At 45.4% G+C, this 17,500-nt stretch overlaps 1 protein-coding gene across 1 annotated transcript in view; it reads right to left on the bottom strand.

Moving 5' to 3' along the window:
- LOC134059589 (mitogen-activated protein kinase kinase kinase 11) overlaps positions 1-17,500 on the bottom strand; it is a 41,286-nt gene that overhangs the window by 7,544 nt on the left and 16,242 nt on the right. The window contains exons 2-6 of the mRNA XM_062516036.1: positions 9,902-10,082; positions 5,421-5,569; positions 2,354-2,529; positions 1,584-1,824; positions 247-251 (exon numbers count right to left, since the gene is read on the bottom strand). Of these exons, the coding sequence (XP_062372020.1) occupies positions 247-251; positions 1,584-1,824; positions 2,354-2,529; positions 5,421-5,569; positions 9,902-10,082 (752 nt within the window). The remainder of the gene's footprint in view (positions 1-246; positions 252-1,583; positions 1,825-2,353; positions 2,530-5,420; positions 5,570-9,901; positions 10,083-17,500) is intronic.

Here is a 17,500-nt window from a genome sequence, read left to right as displayed (position 1 = left end):
TTGCACATGCTTAACCAAAGCCTGACGAGAGAGAGAGAGAGAGAGAGAGAGACACACACACACACTTAACCAATTCACACAAACACATAACCACACACGCAGACTTTAACCAATATACACTTAACCAATACACACTTAACCAGCACACACACACACACACACACACACACACACACACACACACACACACACACACACACACACACACACACACACACACACACACACACACACACACACACACACCATGGCTATACAGGGACAGGCCAAAAATAAGAAGTAAAAAAGCACAGTCTCTCCCTCCCTTCCTCTCTCTCTCGCTCCAACTGAGCATGTGCGGACGAGAGAAGCAGAAATGAATGAGTGCCTGAGCGCTGCAGACGAGACGAGAGGGCTTTGCTGCTGGCGTCTCCTGGCTGGGCCCAGCGCTGGCTCTGCTGCTCAGACTCTAGCATTAGCCACTTAAGTGCTGTTTGGTGCATGTGTGTGAGTTCACGTAACCTGTTGTCGACATTATTTTGAATATAGAGCATGTCTGTATCTAATATATGTTTGCAATTTCTCAAAATGTATGTAATATGTATAGGGATACATAATGGTTAGATGTAGGCGAGGCCATGTGCAGAATATCTGTGTATTTTGTTACATTAGATTATGGTTTATAAAGAAGAATATATTTGCATTTGACCATATATGTGCTGTATATTTGTGCTTGTCTGCGGCTATACTTGCACTGGTCTCTGTTTGCTTGTGTCTGTGGCTGTTTGAGCACCGATGATCCAGTAGAGGACTTGCTCTTACCAAAGATCCTTCATTACTACTGACAAGATAGAGCAACATAATGCATCTCTATGGATCAAAATTCGAACAGTTCCTGTCTGCTTAAAGAGGCGTAGTGGGATATCGATCGGCAAGCAGTTCAGTTCGAATGTTTCTAGGTCTGCTTAAAGGGGGATTTCGCCCCCCTCCCCTTTGTGAAAACAGAACGCAGAAATGTTCGAACGTTTGCACCTCTCGCTCCGCTTTAACCCTCTCTCCTCTTACTCACTGCTTAACCTACACAGGGAGGCCACATCTGTGTCCTTTAGGCCTTAAGACTCAATATTCACCAAGTCCCTTCACCCTGCAGAATGTCCACCTTCTTCCTACTCCTGCCATTCCGCTAGTGCATCTCTTCTGCCCCCTCTTTCCATCCCTCCCTTTCTCCTTCCATCCCACTCTCTCTTCCTCTCCATCCATCCCTCTTTCCCCAGCTGATATTCTTGATGTTCTTGCCTTTCACCTTGTGCTTCTTGTAGTTGACTTCCCTTTCTTCATCCCTCCCTCACTCTCTCTCCATCCTTATCTCCCTCCATCTCTCCATCATTTCATCCCTCCATCCCTCCCCCCTCACCTTGTGGCATGCTGATCTTCTCCCCGTTCTTGCTCTTGAGCTTTTGCTTCTTGAAGGTGTTTTTTCCATCAATGCTTTTCTCTCTCTCTCTACCTTCCCATCCTCTACCTCTCTTCTTCCCTCCCTCTCTCTCTCTCTTTATCCTTCATCCCCCTCCATCTCTTCATCCCTCCATCCCTCTCCCTCTCACCTTGTGGCATGCTGATCTTCTCCCCGTTCTTGCTCTTGAGCTTGTGCTTCTTGAAGGTGCCCTTGCGCTTCTTGACGTTGGGCTTCTCCTGGTTCATGTGCAGGATGAGGAGGCTGAGCTCGCGCTCGAACACGTCCTGCTCCCACTGGGCCAGCTGCTGCTCGCGCTGACGCAGGAACTCCTCGTGCGACTTCTGCTCCAGCGCCGCCCGCTTCAGCTCCTCCTCGCGGCACCGCAGCTCCTGCGGACGGGCACCACACACACACACACACACACACACACACACACATGTACACACACACACACACACACACACACACACACACACGCACGCATACACACGCGCACACACACATGCATGCACACACACACACGCACACAGGCACACAAATGCGCACACACAAATGCACGCACAAACACACACACACACACATACAGGCAGGTTTCAATACACAAAATACACATAGCCATATACCACAAAACTATCTCTCTATTTCTCTCTCTCACACACACAGCATGCACATCACACATGCACATCATTCTACCCATCTATGTACCTCCTTTACACACACACACACACACACACACACACACACACACACACACACTCACACACTCACACGCTCACACTCACACGCATCAACTTGGTGAAAAGTCTTCAAATGCATGTACACCCCCTCACACACACAAACACACCTCCTCACACACAAAAATACATACACACACACACACACACACACACACACACAGACACGAAGAGCCCTACAAACCTTCTCCTTGGCGCGCAACTCGTCAAACATGTGCTGGATCTCCAGTTTCCAGTCCTCCTGCAGTGAATGGAATGAATCCTGCGGCATCTCCTCCATCACCTGCTGCTCCAGAGCCGTCAGCTGAGCCAAGATGGAGGCGAAGCTGGGCCGCCGGTGGGGGTCCTGGTCCCAGCACTCTGTCAGAGCAGGAAGGCACACATTTCAGTCAGGCATTCTCCACAGCCACCAATACCCAGACCACTAAACTTTTTTTTTTTTTTTTTTTTTATCAAAGGCAGAATTCTACAGAAACGTCCATATCATGGAATGCAATAAAGTGAAATATTCTGACACAGACACAGACACACACAGAGACACAGACACAGACACACACACACACACACACACACACACACACACACACACACACACACACACACACACACAGGCAGACTGGGGATTCACATGCTCATATAAATCTGACTTACAGGCAAAACCAAACAAAACACTCCATGCTCCACACGCAAGCAGACGTTTGATGAAACAAAAAGGACAGTAGGAGTCTTGTTTGTTTCCAGGGAAGACAAATACTTACACACACTTTCCAAACACTCTTAAAATCACAGCCTAAGTCTACTGCTCGTCAATGCGCTCTCTCTAAAACAACATAAGTCAGGAAGGCCTTCTGTTAAAAACGTTCAGTCTGGTGCTTTGTATATACAAGGCATGAATCAACGTATTCTGACACATTAGTCAAGCTAAGCAACATGCTCTACTAAACAAATGATAATAAAACTCAATAAAGTATGATGATGACAGAACATGCAATTACAAACAGTCTTTGTGACTCAACTTAAAATGCACAAAATCGTTCTACATGAATTAACATACTCAGAAAAATTGGAAAATGTGATGAAGACAGTTATTCAAATGAAGTCTTCCATAGAGAATAAGATACAGAAGATAGACTAATCTCAGGCAACAGCATTCACAATGAGGCACTCGAAAAAACACATTCCCTTTAAATCTACATTCCAAAGCCACAAACACAACAAAGACAACAACAGTTCTAGTAATCTGTCACATCCCCTTTTACTTCATTGCCATGCCTTTCTTGCAGGCCGATTTCCAAAACTATGGGATGGGTCATTTGGATGCTTGCACTGTAAGCAGCTCTTGGTTGACAATCCAGCTTTTTTTTCTATCTGATTCGGTGCTGCTCAAAGCTGTGGGAGGAGACTGTGACAGGAAACCGAAACGGTATCACTTCAGCATTCAGTGTGTGATGCGCATACAGTATACTTACTGACGTTCGTCCTACACAAAAGGACAAAGGTAACAGGACATGCGTCAGAGATGGCGGCACTGATGTCACTCATATCAATTTGTGCAAATGCATGATATCTGCATTAATCTGTACGTGGAATTTACAGGCCTTTTACTGTACATTTAGTTGTGACATTTGACATTTTGAACAAGTAAATTCAATGTGATATATTGCTCAGAAATTGCTCTGGCTATCACCATACTAAGCTCAATCTTTTAAGATTGAACATTAGTCTGGGGAGTCTGCGCTTTATTTCTACTGCACAAGAGGCGTGATCTATGGGCATAGTTCAAATGCCTCTGTATGCTTTTGGATAGTCCTTCAACCAATCCGACCAACGATGCGGGTGCGCCTTTGGATAAGCTAGTTTGTGATTGGACCCAAAAGATGTGGACAGGAAGCAGGAGAGACAGATGTGCAGGTTTCCAGCCTGAGCTGCAGGACGAAATCCAAATCTGTACACAGATTATATTCTCACCAAGTACGGTAAATATGATGCATTACAGTTGAAGACATGGTCAGGAGCACTCAGCACAGTTGACGTTGATTCCTCTAAATGTAATTAAGCGCGACCTAATTGAATTTACTACTTTTAGCCTGCCGTTGTTTGTTGTGAAAACACAGCGGGGATATTTGGGGCACTGCAGCACAAACTTCCCATTTATTGCTGGGTCGGCGTAGTCGTGCTATTCGGAGCGGAGTTGTGCAAAAATGTCCAAACAAGACCCCCGACGAGAATATAAATATACGCAGCACTCACAGGGCTCCAGTAGCCTACTGTAAATCACTGGAGGGACAGTCTGAGTTTGGCCCTATTCCTTCTACTACAGACAAATCCATCACTGAAAACAACATGGATACTCTTTATCATACCCAGGCCTTCTACAGGCATTGGGTAGAATGAATGTCATATGAAAGTGTGTGTGAATTTGTGTGTTTGTGTGTGTGTGTGTGTGTGTGTGTGTTACTAAATAAAATACTAACAACTAACTAACAAACAATCAACACAAACAAACACATTCTGTAGACATCACTACTGTAGCATTCAGATGCAGTTAAGTGGGACTTTCCTCTGACGGACTGGCTGGTCTTGTTTGACAACATACTCTTGTACTTCAACATGTTGCACTGACAAGCACAGTGGTGTGAAACAGGAAACAATGGAGGAAAATAAACCCAAACACTCGCTCAAAATAACCACAAGCTGGTATGAGGTCAGTGAAACCAAACAGTCTGCATGTAACAAATGACCTGACACAGTGTTTTGGCTAAGTCTGCTCACTAAGGGTATTATGGGCTGTGGAAGTATAGATGACCATTTACCGACATAACATCATATCAATACATACATTTATATGGACTAGTGGTGACAACAATGAACACACTACACACATACACAAACACTAGCACCTACGCTGTCCAGTTTCACAACCGCAGTTAGATGCTATGTGAAACATGTGTGCCTTCCTTTTCAGCCGTTACCTGTCGGTTTCGACTGACACAAAACGATACAAACACACACACACATATAATCAAGCACACACACACACACACACACACACACACACACACACACACACACACACACACACACACACACACAATCAAGCACACACACACACACACACACACACACACATACACACACAATCACACACACACACACACACACACACACACACACACACACACACACACACACACACAATCAAGCACACACACACATACACACACACACACAGACTTTCTTCTTCAACTCACCAGACATGAGCTGGGCAAAGGGCTCGGGGCAGGTGGAGGGGATGGGGAGGGTCAGCTTGTTGACGGCCACTCCGTAAGCCACAGCCAGGCCGTCGATGCCCCGGTAGGGCGCCTCGCCGGTCAGCAACTCCCACAGCAGAACACCATAACTGTAGAGGAGAGACAGGAAGTGAGTGTGCAGTGTAATTCTATTCCATTCCATTCCATTCCATTCCATTCCATTCCGTTGTATTAAATTCTATTCTGTTTCGTTCAGTTCCATTTCATTCATGTATAAAAGTGTGGAATTCAATTTGTCCCAACTCGATTCAATTCAGTTCTGTTTTATTAATTCATAACACCATTAACAATCATCAAGGCAAGATGTTACCCACTTCAGGAAGCAGTTAGGCTATAGCAGTGAGGAAACCGGATAAAAAAAACTTAATTACAACATGATTTAAAAATGCTGTTCTGAAATATGCAAAATGAAATGTAATCAGTATATAGACCACTTCTCTTAATTTGTTATATTCATAGTACCCTTTGACTAAAAAGAGTTTCACACTGACTCAGGCGGTGGCTTCAGTAGAAATTCTGCCAACTGTGCTTTCTGCTCACCTGACTCATAGGAGCTGGGGAAATTATAGTTACATTGTTCAAGCTCAAATGTGCATGTGTGTGTGTTTCTGTTTTACAAGGAGAAGGTTTGTGGGGCTCTTCGTGTCTGTGTGTGTGTGTGTGTGTGGTTATGTGTTAATGCTCATGTCTTCTCTTAAATAACCATTCACTCATTTTAATAGCAGCATACTGAAGATGAATTGGTCTCGGGGTAATCCCCAGTAATGCCAGTCTTATGGGAATACAGTACTGATCAAAGTACTCTGCCTGTGTGCACCTGTGGCAACAGCGACTGCTAAATTCCTAAGCATGGATGTAAGCCCATACCTGGAAATGCAATCAGATGCCCATAGCCAACAGTCAGCTATTGTGTGTGCATGTGTGGGCGGTTATGCTAACATAATCTAAGTTCATAAGTGCACTTATGGTGTCTGAGACAGATGTGCTCTCAAACAGTTGGATGACTTCATAAAAGAGACACAAAAACATACACAAAAACATACACACACACACACACAGACACACACAGTAGATGAACAGAAAAAAAACACAGATGCATGTGAAACATCATGACCCCATCACACTGATGCTTATTCAAAAAACACAGTTTGTTCTCCTCACCCAACAAAAATTGAAATCTTTTGCGCATTAAAACGAACACACACAAGCGTGTGTGCACAAGTCACACTCACAAAACACATGAATGTGAATAGACACACACAGACACACACAAACTTGCACACAAACACACACAGACACAGACACAGACACAGACACACACACACACACACACACACACACAGAGACAGACACACACACACACACTGAAGTGTCCTCAGACAGAGAGGCTGCCGCGTTGGCTTCGGATCTTCCCAGTGCAGTCAATTACACCCGTGGAAGCCACACACACACACACACACACACACACACACACACACACAAAAGAAAAAAACTGAAAAATTGAAAAAAAAAAAAAAAGCTGGAGAGAGAGAGAAGGAGAAGGAAAGAGCAAAAGAGGGGAGAAGAGAGAGAGAGCAAGAGGGACAGAAGAGAGAAAGAAAGAGAGAGATCGTGCATCTTTTGCTTCATTTTAGGAAGTCTGGCAGCAGGGGCAAGCAGCCCACAGCATTTTTATATAGAGCTTTAATTACAGTGGACACACACACACACACACACACACACACACACACACACACACACACACACACACACACACACACACACACACACACACACACACACACACACACACACACAGCCTCACTGAATGGCTCTCGTCATACTCTTCAGACCAGGCTGAGACATCAGACTTAGTGTTTGTGCTTGTGTGTGCGTGTGTGCGTGTTTTTAGTCGCGTGTATGAGTATGTGCACGTACATGTGTGTGCATGTGCGTGTGTGTGTCTCTCTCTCTCTCTCTCTGTGTGTGAATGGTGTGTGTGTGTGTGTGCGCTTGACTAAACTTTCAAAGGGAGGTCAATGACGATTCTGGCCTCTGACTCTCTTCAGTCACAAGATGCATAAACCAGCTGTATAAAAATCATGGCGCATTATGGCATCTTCTGATGATGCTTCTCAGTTAAACATTCATATTATTTTTTTATTATGAGGGTTTATTTATATATCTTCACTTAACTATAACTCAGCGCATTCCCCACAAACAAGTATACCATTCCGCATATATTCTAGTGCCATGAGATCACAGCAGAGTTTAATTACACAGTTGGAGTATAGATCAAAGTGCCACACATCCACTGAGGCAGGCACACTAGCGAAACCAAGTTTTGCCTACTCATTTGTCAAGAAATCTCAGCCACGGAAAGTTACAGGACCACAACAGTGGGATGGGATAAGATAGGTGTGTGTACGTGTGTGTGTGTGTGTGTGTGTGTGTGTGTGTGTGTGTGTGTGTGTGTGTGTGTGTGTGTGTGTGTGTGTGTGGGCGCTTGTGACTAGAACTGATGGGCCCTCTGGAACTGGTCACATGCTGGGAAGCTAGTTACACTTCATTTTACAAATAATTGCATAAGTAATTCATTAGCGCAGTGCATTTCTTGTAAATTGTGCTATAATTAGATGCGCTGTGAGGCTCTTAGGGGCTAGCTATTGAGAGAAGACAAACAGCTAAAGCTAGAATTGTTTACGGTAAGTCACAAATGACTATACCAGTGATATGGAGAGTGGGGTCAGCTAATCAGTAACGTTCAAGATACTCCCCATCAGATGATCACAAAAACAAAATAAAATAAATAGGACATTGGGTTCCTTAGTGGTAGCCTCAAGCATGAGATACAATGCAATATGCTCTCCCGTGATAAGCTTTATAAAGCATTATATTAAAGCTTTGTCTCTTATTATATAGTACATAGTGTATTGTTCCTCTGGCTACTGAGATGGAGACATCTGCTAAGGTTACGTTGTTAGCAGCCTAAGGTCACATTCTTGTGGCTGTACCTGTGACTATCTGAACTTTATGATCTGTCGCTAGGATACCATAACAAAAAAAATGCAACTTCATCGCTATAGCAACACAGAGGGGTGAGTCAGGACGAGTGGGCGTGAGAAAGAAAAGAAAGAAGAGAGGGATGAAGAGAGGGAGGGTAAGAGACATGGAGTGGGGTGGGGGTGGGGGGGATGTCGGAGGATGTGGGTTAGCACACAGTGGTGCTTTTTGTTTTCGGGAGAGAGACGCCGGTGACCTGTCTGAGCTCCACTCCCCTAAAACACAGACGCACAAGACCCCGGGGTGGAGCGCACACACACACACACACACACACACACACACACACACACACACACACACACACACACACACACACACACACACACACACACACACACACGCCTAGAAGAAAGACCTCCTTGTTGGGCACACCTGTGTTGGAAGGGTTCTTGGGTCCTATCTCTACAGGGGGAGAGGAGACAATGGAGAAGACGTGTGTGTGTGTGTGGTCTGTTAGTGTGTGTGTCTGTTAGTGTGTAGTGTGTGTGACTATCTGTGTGTCTCAACTAATCTGCTGAAACTTCTTTTGATGAGTCCTGCGCATATCCTCCATCGCTCTCTCTCTCTCTCCCTTCTCTATCTTTCTCTCTCTCTCTCTCTCTTCCTCAATGTCTTATTCATTTTCCCACACAGTTTTTTTCTGCATCTTCCTCAAGGTCTGTATTTGTACACGTAGATCATCTGTTTCTCATGGGCTGTACTCTCTCTCTCTCACTCTCAGACTCTTTCATTCTACCCATCTGTACCTCCTTTACACACACACACACACACACACACACACACACACACACACACACACACACACACTCTCTTATTTGATCTTTATCACTTACAAATATGTGATCAGGCAAAGTCTAGGCGGGACACAATAGTTCCTCCACTTTATTGCCAAAGCATATCTCTCTGGCTGTAACTAGATATCTTCTCTCGCGCATACAAAAGTAAAGTAAAAGACCAGTAAAGTGATTGGTATTAAGCCGGCACTTTTATCTGAAGATATGTATTATTTCTGATATCGTCAGAAATCATACATCTAACTAGAAAAGCACTCCGAGAGCACAGACCTCCGCCAAGCGAAAACATAAACGCCTCTTGGATCCAGACGGTGATCCGGATCACTCCCAAAATGTAATGGCTTCTTCCTTTCCTGACAATTTCATCGAAATCCATCCTTAACTTTTTGAGTTATCTTGCTAACTAACCGACAAACAAACAAACAAACAAACAAACAAAACCCGAAGAAAACATAACCTCCTTGGCCGAGGTAATAAATTAAAAAAAAGCAGTGCATAAGTCTTGGGCCTCACCTCCACCATATACACCCTAGCAACTGCCCAATTACCCTAGCAACCATCATAATCACCCTAGCAACAACTCACCTCCAGACGTCGCTGCCCTTGGAGAAGGTGGAGGACTTGATGACCTCGGGGGCCATCCAGGCGTAGGTGCCGGCCGTGCTCATCTTGGTGGTCTTGTACCACTCGCGCGCCAGGCCAAAGTCCGTGATCTTCAGCGTCTTCCCCTCCATGCTCTCCTGCTCAATGGGCTGAGCCAGAAGGACTGAGGGAGGAAGGGAGGGAGGGAGAGAGGGAGAGAGATGCAGAGAGAAGGGGGGAAAAGAGAAAGAGAGAGAAGGAATTGATTAGATCGCTCTATTGAATGTACACAATCCATTCGCAGGTCAGAGATGTCTTGCAGACATCATGGTTTCTCCATCATTACAATTTGTACTTGTATGAGAAAAAGATGTGTTGTATAACCCTGTAAGTTTGTAGATAAACGCAGGGTGGTCAGACTTTAAACCATTAACTGTTTCATATTTTACCTATAATACTCTAAATCTTGGTTTACTGTATGCTAAAGTGTGACCTGAACGAATCATGGTCGTCAAGGTTCCTAAGACCTTTCCCTGCATCTCTACACATGCCATTTACATGCTTCCACACATGCCGTACATACAATCAAACATGCAAAAACACGCACACAACCACATCACCGGAGACCCTCATTCTGATCCCTAAAAGCCCATTCTTGTGGGCTTGTGAGTGTCTACATTTATCAGATAAAGGCATCCAGGCATAAAACCATCAGACAATCTACCACCTCAAATCCCCCAGCAACTTCAAGTCAACCACTTCTTACGATGAAATGTAAAGATTACTCATAGGGCTCTTTCACAAGCCTTTGATGGTAAAGACATTTTTTTTGTCTATATCTCACATTATAGACTAAAAGCTTCAAAGTTAGTACGATACATGCAACAGTTTGCCACTTTTTGAGGTCTGTTTTTAAAGGTAACTAGTTTTGGTATCATCTTCAACTATGATGATCAGTGGTCTTGAGAAGGGCATATAAACACAGCTGTTGTTCCCTCTATCCACCCAGACAATGCTCTGTGAGATGGATGTCATGCTGTGCAAGAAAACCTTTCTCGGTATTCTCGGTAAAAATACCGCTTATTGGCATAGTGGCAAAGCATTTTACTTAGAAACGTGTTGTGGTGTTAGATGGCTTTGTGGTTTGTTTGCTAGCTTTCAACCAAAACCCTCTCATGCAGCTTTTCCAGGTCATCAACCAGAACGTTGAACGCTAAAACTGCTGAAGCTGAAACAGCATGCCCCACCCCAGCCTTTGTCAGGTACCAAAAGACAGACACTGAATAGAATAGAACAGAATAGAATATTTTTTTGATCCCGTGAGGGAAATTCGCTTCTCTGCATTTAACCCAATTTAACCGAATTAGTGAACACACACAGCACGCAGTGAACACACAGTGAGGTGAATCACACACTAAGTCAGAGCAGTGAGCTGCCTGCCCAACCAGAGGCGCTCGGGGAGCAGTGAGGGGTTAGGTGCATTGCTCAAGGGCACTTCAGCCGTAGACTAGTCGGGGGTCGAGCCGGCAACCCTCCCGTTACAAGCCCGAAGCCCTAACCAGTAGGCCACGGCTGCCCCCAAACTGTCACTCCCTCAAACTGACTCATGTCTAATAGTCCCTTTCTCCATCTATCCAGCTATGCCCACCATCACAGTGCATACCAGCGCATCGAACTCAGAGCGGCATACGTGCGAAACATGGTGGCCACACACAGGTGAGCACGTACAGGTAACATGACACTACACCTGGGGGTTATGGCACACACAAGGCATGTAACACAAGGACTGTGTGTGCGTGTGTGGGTGGGTGGGTGGGGGGGGGGGGATTAAAGTGAGATCGAAAAGAAGAGACAGGGAAAGAATGTGTGCATGCGTGTGTGTGTGTGCTTTTTTTTGGCCGCTTTACTACAATATGGGACAGGGAGGCAGGTATTGAATGCCACACACACACACACACACACACACATCACAATATGCAGGTGTGTTGGTTAACCCTATCCCTCTGACTCCAGTGGAATCCTATTGAGATTGAATGCATAGCGCATGACTCACACTTCACTGCAGTCCGACACCGCTGAGGGCCTAGAACTATGCGGTGAGGTTTTTACGGCACAAAACAAAGGACTATTTCAATTCACTTAACTAACCATCGAGGAAAAAACAAATCGCCAAAATAGAAAAGCGCCATAATTAAATGATAATGTATTACACAATTACGGGCTAGTAAAACATGACCACCTTATGTCTAAGCCTCTATCAATGTCGACCAGACAAGTTGTGCACACACGGAGATGCTGTGAAAAAGCGAGCACTGTCACAATTCAGGGGTGCCACAACCTCCCAGTGTTTCTCACTCTGGCTGCATGCCAGGAGTGGAAATAACTTTTAAAAATAAAAATTAAAATGTATCATCTCCCAGCAACTGACAGAGCTTTGCGTTCACCAAATTCACCAGCCACTCAATATGAAATTATTACTTTGTGTATGAAATCTGCCAGCCACTCATACACTCATAGTTTCCCTCTGATTGGTTGGTGACGGGTGCTGATGTCCATCCCTGTTGCATGCATCCCTGTCACCCACCGGTGGGCATATGACTGCCCGCCCCGTAGAGTGGCAAATGGCAGGTATGCAATTCATAAATGTGTTATGAGGGTGTCTGAACCTGTGGTTCCCCTCGTACTGACTAACTAACAAGATCACCACTGCAAGAGAATACCACCAGAATGACAGAATTCACACCTGTCTCCAGTCTGCCTCCCCTCCCCCTCCTCCAAACAAACAAACAAAAAAAAAACAAACAAGACAATCTGGACCGCTTAATTCCATCTCTGCTGAGGTTCCTTTCACTTCAACGTTAAAGAGTGTTTACAAACAGCACCAAAACTCTAGGGAAAATCCTGGCCGTGACGGGTGTGAGTGAGTTCCCACGCGTTTCCAGTGGCCTTGGCTGCGTGGCCGATTGTTTGCGGAGTCAACCCTGGTCCCTGACTCCCCACAAACACCCACCGACGCTCCAAGAATTTGAGCCGGACACACCCTGCGTGTTGATCTGCCAATGGGTCAAAGCTATTGACTTTACAGTGTGAGGAAGTCCCAGTGGCACTCTCTCTCACTCTCACACACACACATATATACAAACACACACACACACACACACACACACACACACACACACACACACACACACACACACACACACACACACACACACACACACACACACACACACACACACACACACACACACACACACACACACACACACACACGTATGCTGACTGAGACAGACAAAAGAACACCCCAGAAAAAACACACTGCCTTCAAATGCTTCTGCAGGGAGGGGGGAGGAGGGGGAGGTGGGGGGTCAGGGTTGCAACAGGCGACATCCACCGCATCCTGTCTATTCCCGCTTCTTATTTCATTTGACATAAAAATGACTATTTTCTCTCTTCTCTTTTTTCCTTCCCTCTGTTCATTGCTTGCTCTCACTCTCTCTCTCTCTCGCTCTCTCCAGTCTTTCATTTCATATGCCCCTTCTCACACACTCTCTATTCAATTTCAAAATGTATTTCTAAGCTCACTCTCTTTGTCTGTTTTTGTCTATCATCTCTCTTGTCTCATGTGTGCCCACCCTCTCTGTCTCTTTTTCTCTCTCCATCTCTCTCTCTCTCTCTCTCATTTCTCTCTGTGTCTGTCTGTCTCATACCCTCCACAGCAACATCCTGTATTTTGCCTCGCAGTGCAGAAGCAGCGCGTTTGACGTCACAGAGGAATGTGTTGCAAGAGGCAGAGCACAGTGGCAATAGTGCGGGGGGCGGGGGGGCGGGGGGTGGGGGGGGGGTCTGGAGAAGGACAAGCGCATTGTGCTGAAGGACCCGCCCTCAGCTAGGACTAACACTGGACACTCAGTCAGTCAGTAGGGCATTCACACCGCATGGGCAGAGCAGACGCACACACACACACACACACACACACGCAGTAGACACAAGCACACACACACACACACACACACACACACACACACACACACACACACACACATACATACAGTAGACATAAGCACACACACACACATACAGTAGACACAAGCGCACACACACACACACACACACACACACACACACACTCATACAGTAGACACAAGCGTGCACACATACACACACACAGTAGACACAGTAGTGCGCACACACACGCACGCATGCACACACACATGCACACACACACACACACACACACACACACCAAAAATACACATAAACTGCTGCTCAGAAAAAACCGAGCTGGTCAGTACCATGCAACAATCGAGGAACAAGAAGATATTCTGCAGGTGTGACTTTCATCGGAACAGACACACTTGGGCATTGACTTGCATACATACACACACACACACACACACACACACACACACACACACACACACACACACACACGTCATTCAAACCCCTCAAAAGACATTTACAGACACACACACACCCAAACACAGACACACACACAGAGACACACACACACACACACACACACACACACACAGAGACACACACACACACACAGACACACGATGGCTCACACTGAGATTCACTTCCTCATTCGACCGCAGTTTTTGCAGACAAAAAGAAAATTAGAGAAAAAAAAGGCCGCTCGCCTGTCTTCAGTCTTGCGGGTCAAGGGCGCCGGGCACAAACTCCCCACTTCCCCCCTGCGGACAGAACTCTGGTGCAAATCGCTACCAACTGACATGCAGTTGAGAAAAGAACACCGTAGTCAGGGACACACTCAAAATGGTGGACGACTGTGAGGACGTACAGTACACACTACTGTAATTTTTCAACTACTAGCCGTGACTTTTGCAAAATTTCTTCAGCTGTGAGGTGAATACACAGGGACAGTTATGGTTTTATTAATTTTAACTGGCATAAAACACTGCCCTGCGACTTGTACACAATGCGGCGTATACACTGGAAATGACTGTATGTAGAGTGTGGCATAGAGGCCATCGGGTGCAAAGCGCGCTGCTGGTAACCCAAGCTGCCTCCACTGACTGCCAACCGGTGACTCCCTCCCACACTGAGGTCATCGATAGGACGTGACGTCAATTGCAACGGGACTATTCCTCAATTTTTTTGAAAAAAAAAAAAAAATGGGGAAAGAAAAGATTAAGAAAAAAAATCACACTCGTGCTTCTGGTTTGGTGCACACACACACACACACACACACACACACACACACACACACACACACACACACACACACACACACGTGGTCAGAAGGCTATTCTTGGGTTGGGATTAACTGCAGGTCATTCACTTTCAGTCCACAGACACAGGCAGGCCCTGAGAAGATAGCAGAGAGCTCTCGTGGTGTAGCCAGACAGCCTTGAGTCTATAGGTTCTAAATTCTGGTAGACCGATGTCTCAACTGCGTCTTTGCTTGAGGTCTGAACAAAGTTTTTGTGACAAAGATTTGAGTACTTTCACTGATAATCTCTTTCTTCACTGTGCAATCTCGCTTTTGGATTAAAAACAATAACATGACGGCATGAAGGTCCTTCTTCAAGCATCACGACATGGTCAACTTTTGGTATTTGGTATAGTTTCACCACCCCAACTTTATTCTCAGTATTGAACAATAAGTCCAAGATGTCGTGACCTATAGTGACTCATAAGAAGGGCTCAGACACAAAAGACGGTTTCTGTGCTAACTCAACACACACACACAGAGGAGTGCGCGCGCACACACGCACACGCACACGCACACACACACAATCTCTCTCTCTCTCGCTTCCTGGCGAGAGCATTTGAACTCGATCAAAACTTTCATCAGAACTTCCAATTCTTAGTGATTCATCTTGTTACTGACACCCAAAGCATCAATGGCTGCCTTCTTATCTGATAAAGATTTTGTTGCAAATCAGCACAAATCTGGGTGCAAATCTATATGCAAAAAATCCTCTACAATGTAAAAGGCTACATTAGCTCATATTGCTAAAACTGAACTGCTACATCAAAGGGTTAACAACATCAAAGGTGCATATAGGCTACTGATGTCATGTGTACCTGCACCTTTCATGTTGTTTCTGATAAAGGAATGATCTGAATGAATAAATAAATGTAAATGGAATGGGTGCTCCAGACTCAATTCCGAAATTACTGTGCAATGTCATAATCGGTTCTATACCACTGAATGTGAGGGTTGCGTCACGTAAGGCTAGTCTGTTTAATTTTTTAAGCAGGCTAGCAAGCAAAGAGAGTAAAGCCAGCTGAAACAGCAGTTAAGATTCTCATTCAGAGCACAATAGTGTGTCAGACTGTTTTTCACTACAGTTATGCATCAGCTAAGCTGGGGGCACTCCCTTGGGTGCCTCTACCACTAGTGAGGTGAGTTGACTAGCAAAGCTAAAAGCTAATAGCTAGTAAATGTATGTATTTATGAAAAATTACAGTGTGATGAAATTCCCACCACAGCCAGAAGAATGGCCCCTCTCAGTTGCCTTAAGCATATCTTTAGGCCTGGTGCCAAGATTGCAGAACAAGGTAAGAAGGTTAGAGTCAGTCTGATTAGACATTCTTATGAAAGACAGAGAGAGAGATAGCAGCCTTCCTGAAACGGCGGCAGTTATACAAGGATATGTTCTGTGGTGGTCATGACAACCAGTCTCTGTTTGCAGTTTGTCGTTGGGAAAAACAACAACAACCCGACACCACCACCAACAACAAGAACTTGAAATGTTGCTGGTTTCACTCTTTCTCTCCAGAACATGCTGCATATGCATCAACTGATAACTGTTTCCTATGAGGGTGTTTTGACAAACACATCAGATTAAAAGAGTGATCAAACTACAATAATAGCTGTTTTAGGGAGACCCTTATTGGCATGGGACAATAAGCAAATCACAGGAAAAAATAATCCTTTCGTTCACCGTGATCAGCTTTACGCTTTCTGGTCATTCAAAGATTTAAAGAGACACACACACACACCCCCTCTCACTGTGTGTCTCTTTAAACGTTGCTTCTCACAATCCTCCTCTCCAACTCCACAACTCTTTAATTCTACATTTCTCTCTCTCTCTCTCTCTCTCTCTCTCTCTCTCTCTGTCTCACTATCTAACTCAATCCCTCTCTCTCTCACACACTATCTAACTACCTCTCTCTCTGTCTCACTATCAAACTCCCCCCCTCTCTCTCTCTCTCACTATCTATCTACCTCTCTCTCTGTCTTGCTATCTACTCTCCCCCCCCTTCTCCTCTCTCTCTCTCTCTCTCTCTCTCTCTCTCTCTCTCTCTCTCTCTCTCTCTCTCTCCCCTGCCCTCCCCTCCAGACTCCCTGTGCCGGTGCTGATTTGTGCCCGTAGGCGAGAGGAGAATTCCGGCAGGGGAGGGGGCTTTCCCCAGGAAGAACGGGAGCTTTGTCCCCGCAGGGACCGCGCCACTGCCATACTGACTGTCTGGCAGCCATAGGACCCACAGGAGAGAGGAGGGGGGGGAGGGTAGTGGAGGGAGAGAGAGAGAGAGAGAGAGAGAGAGAGAGAGAGAGAGAGAGAGAGAGAAGGAGAGAAAGAGGGAGAAAGGGGAGAGTTTGTGCACAAGGGAAGGAGAGAGAGA

The sequence above is a fragment of the Sardina pilchardus genome, chromosome 16, assembly GCF_963854185.1.
Source record: "Sardina pilchardus chromosome 16, fSarPil1.1, whole genome shotgun sequence".
In the NCBI taxonomy this organism is placed as follows: Eukaryota; Metazoa; Chordata; class Actinopteri; order Clupeiformes; family Clupeidae; genus Sardina; species Sardina pilchardus.
This window is presented reverse-complemented; position numbering and strand designations above follow the sequence as displayed.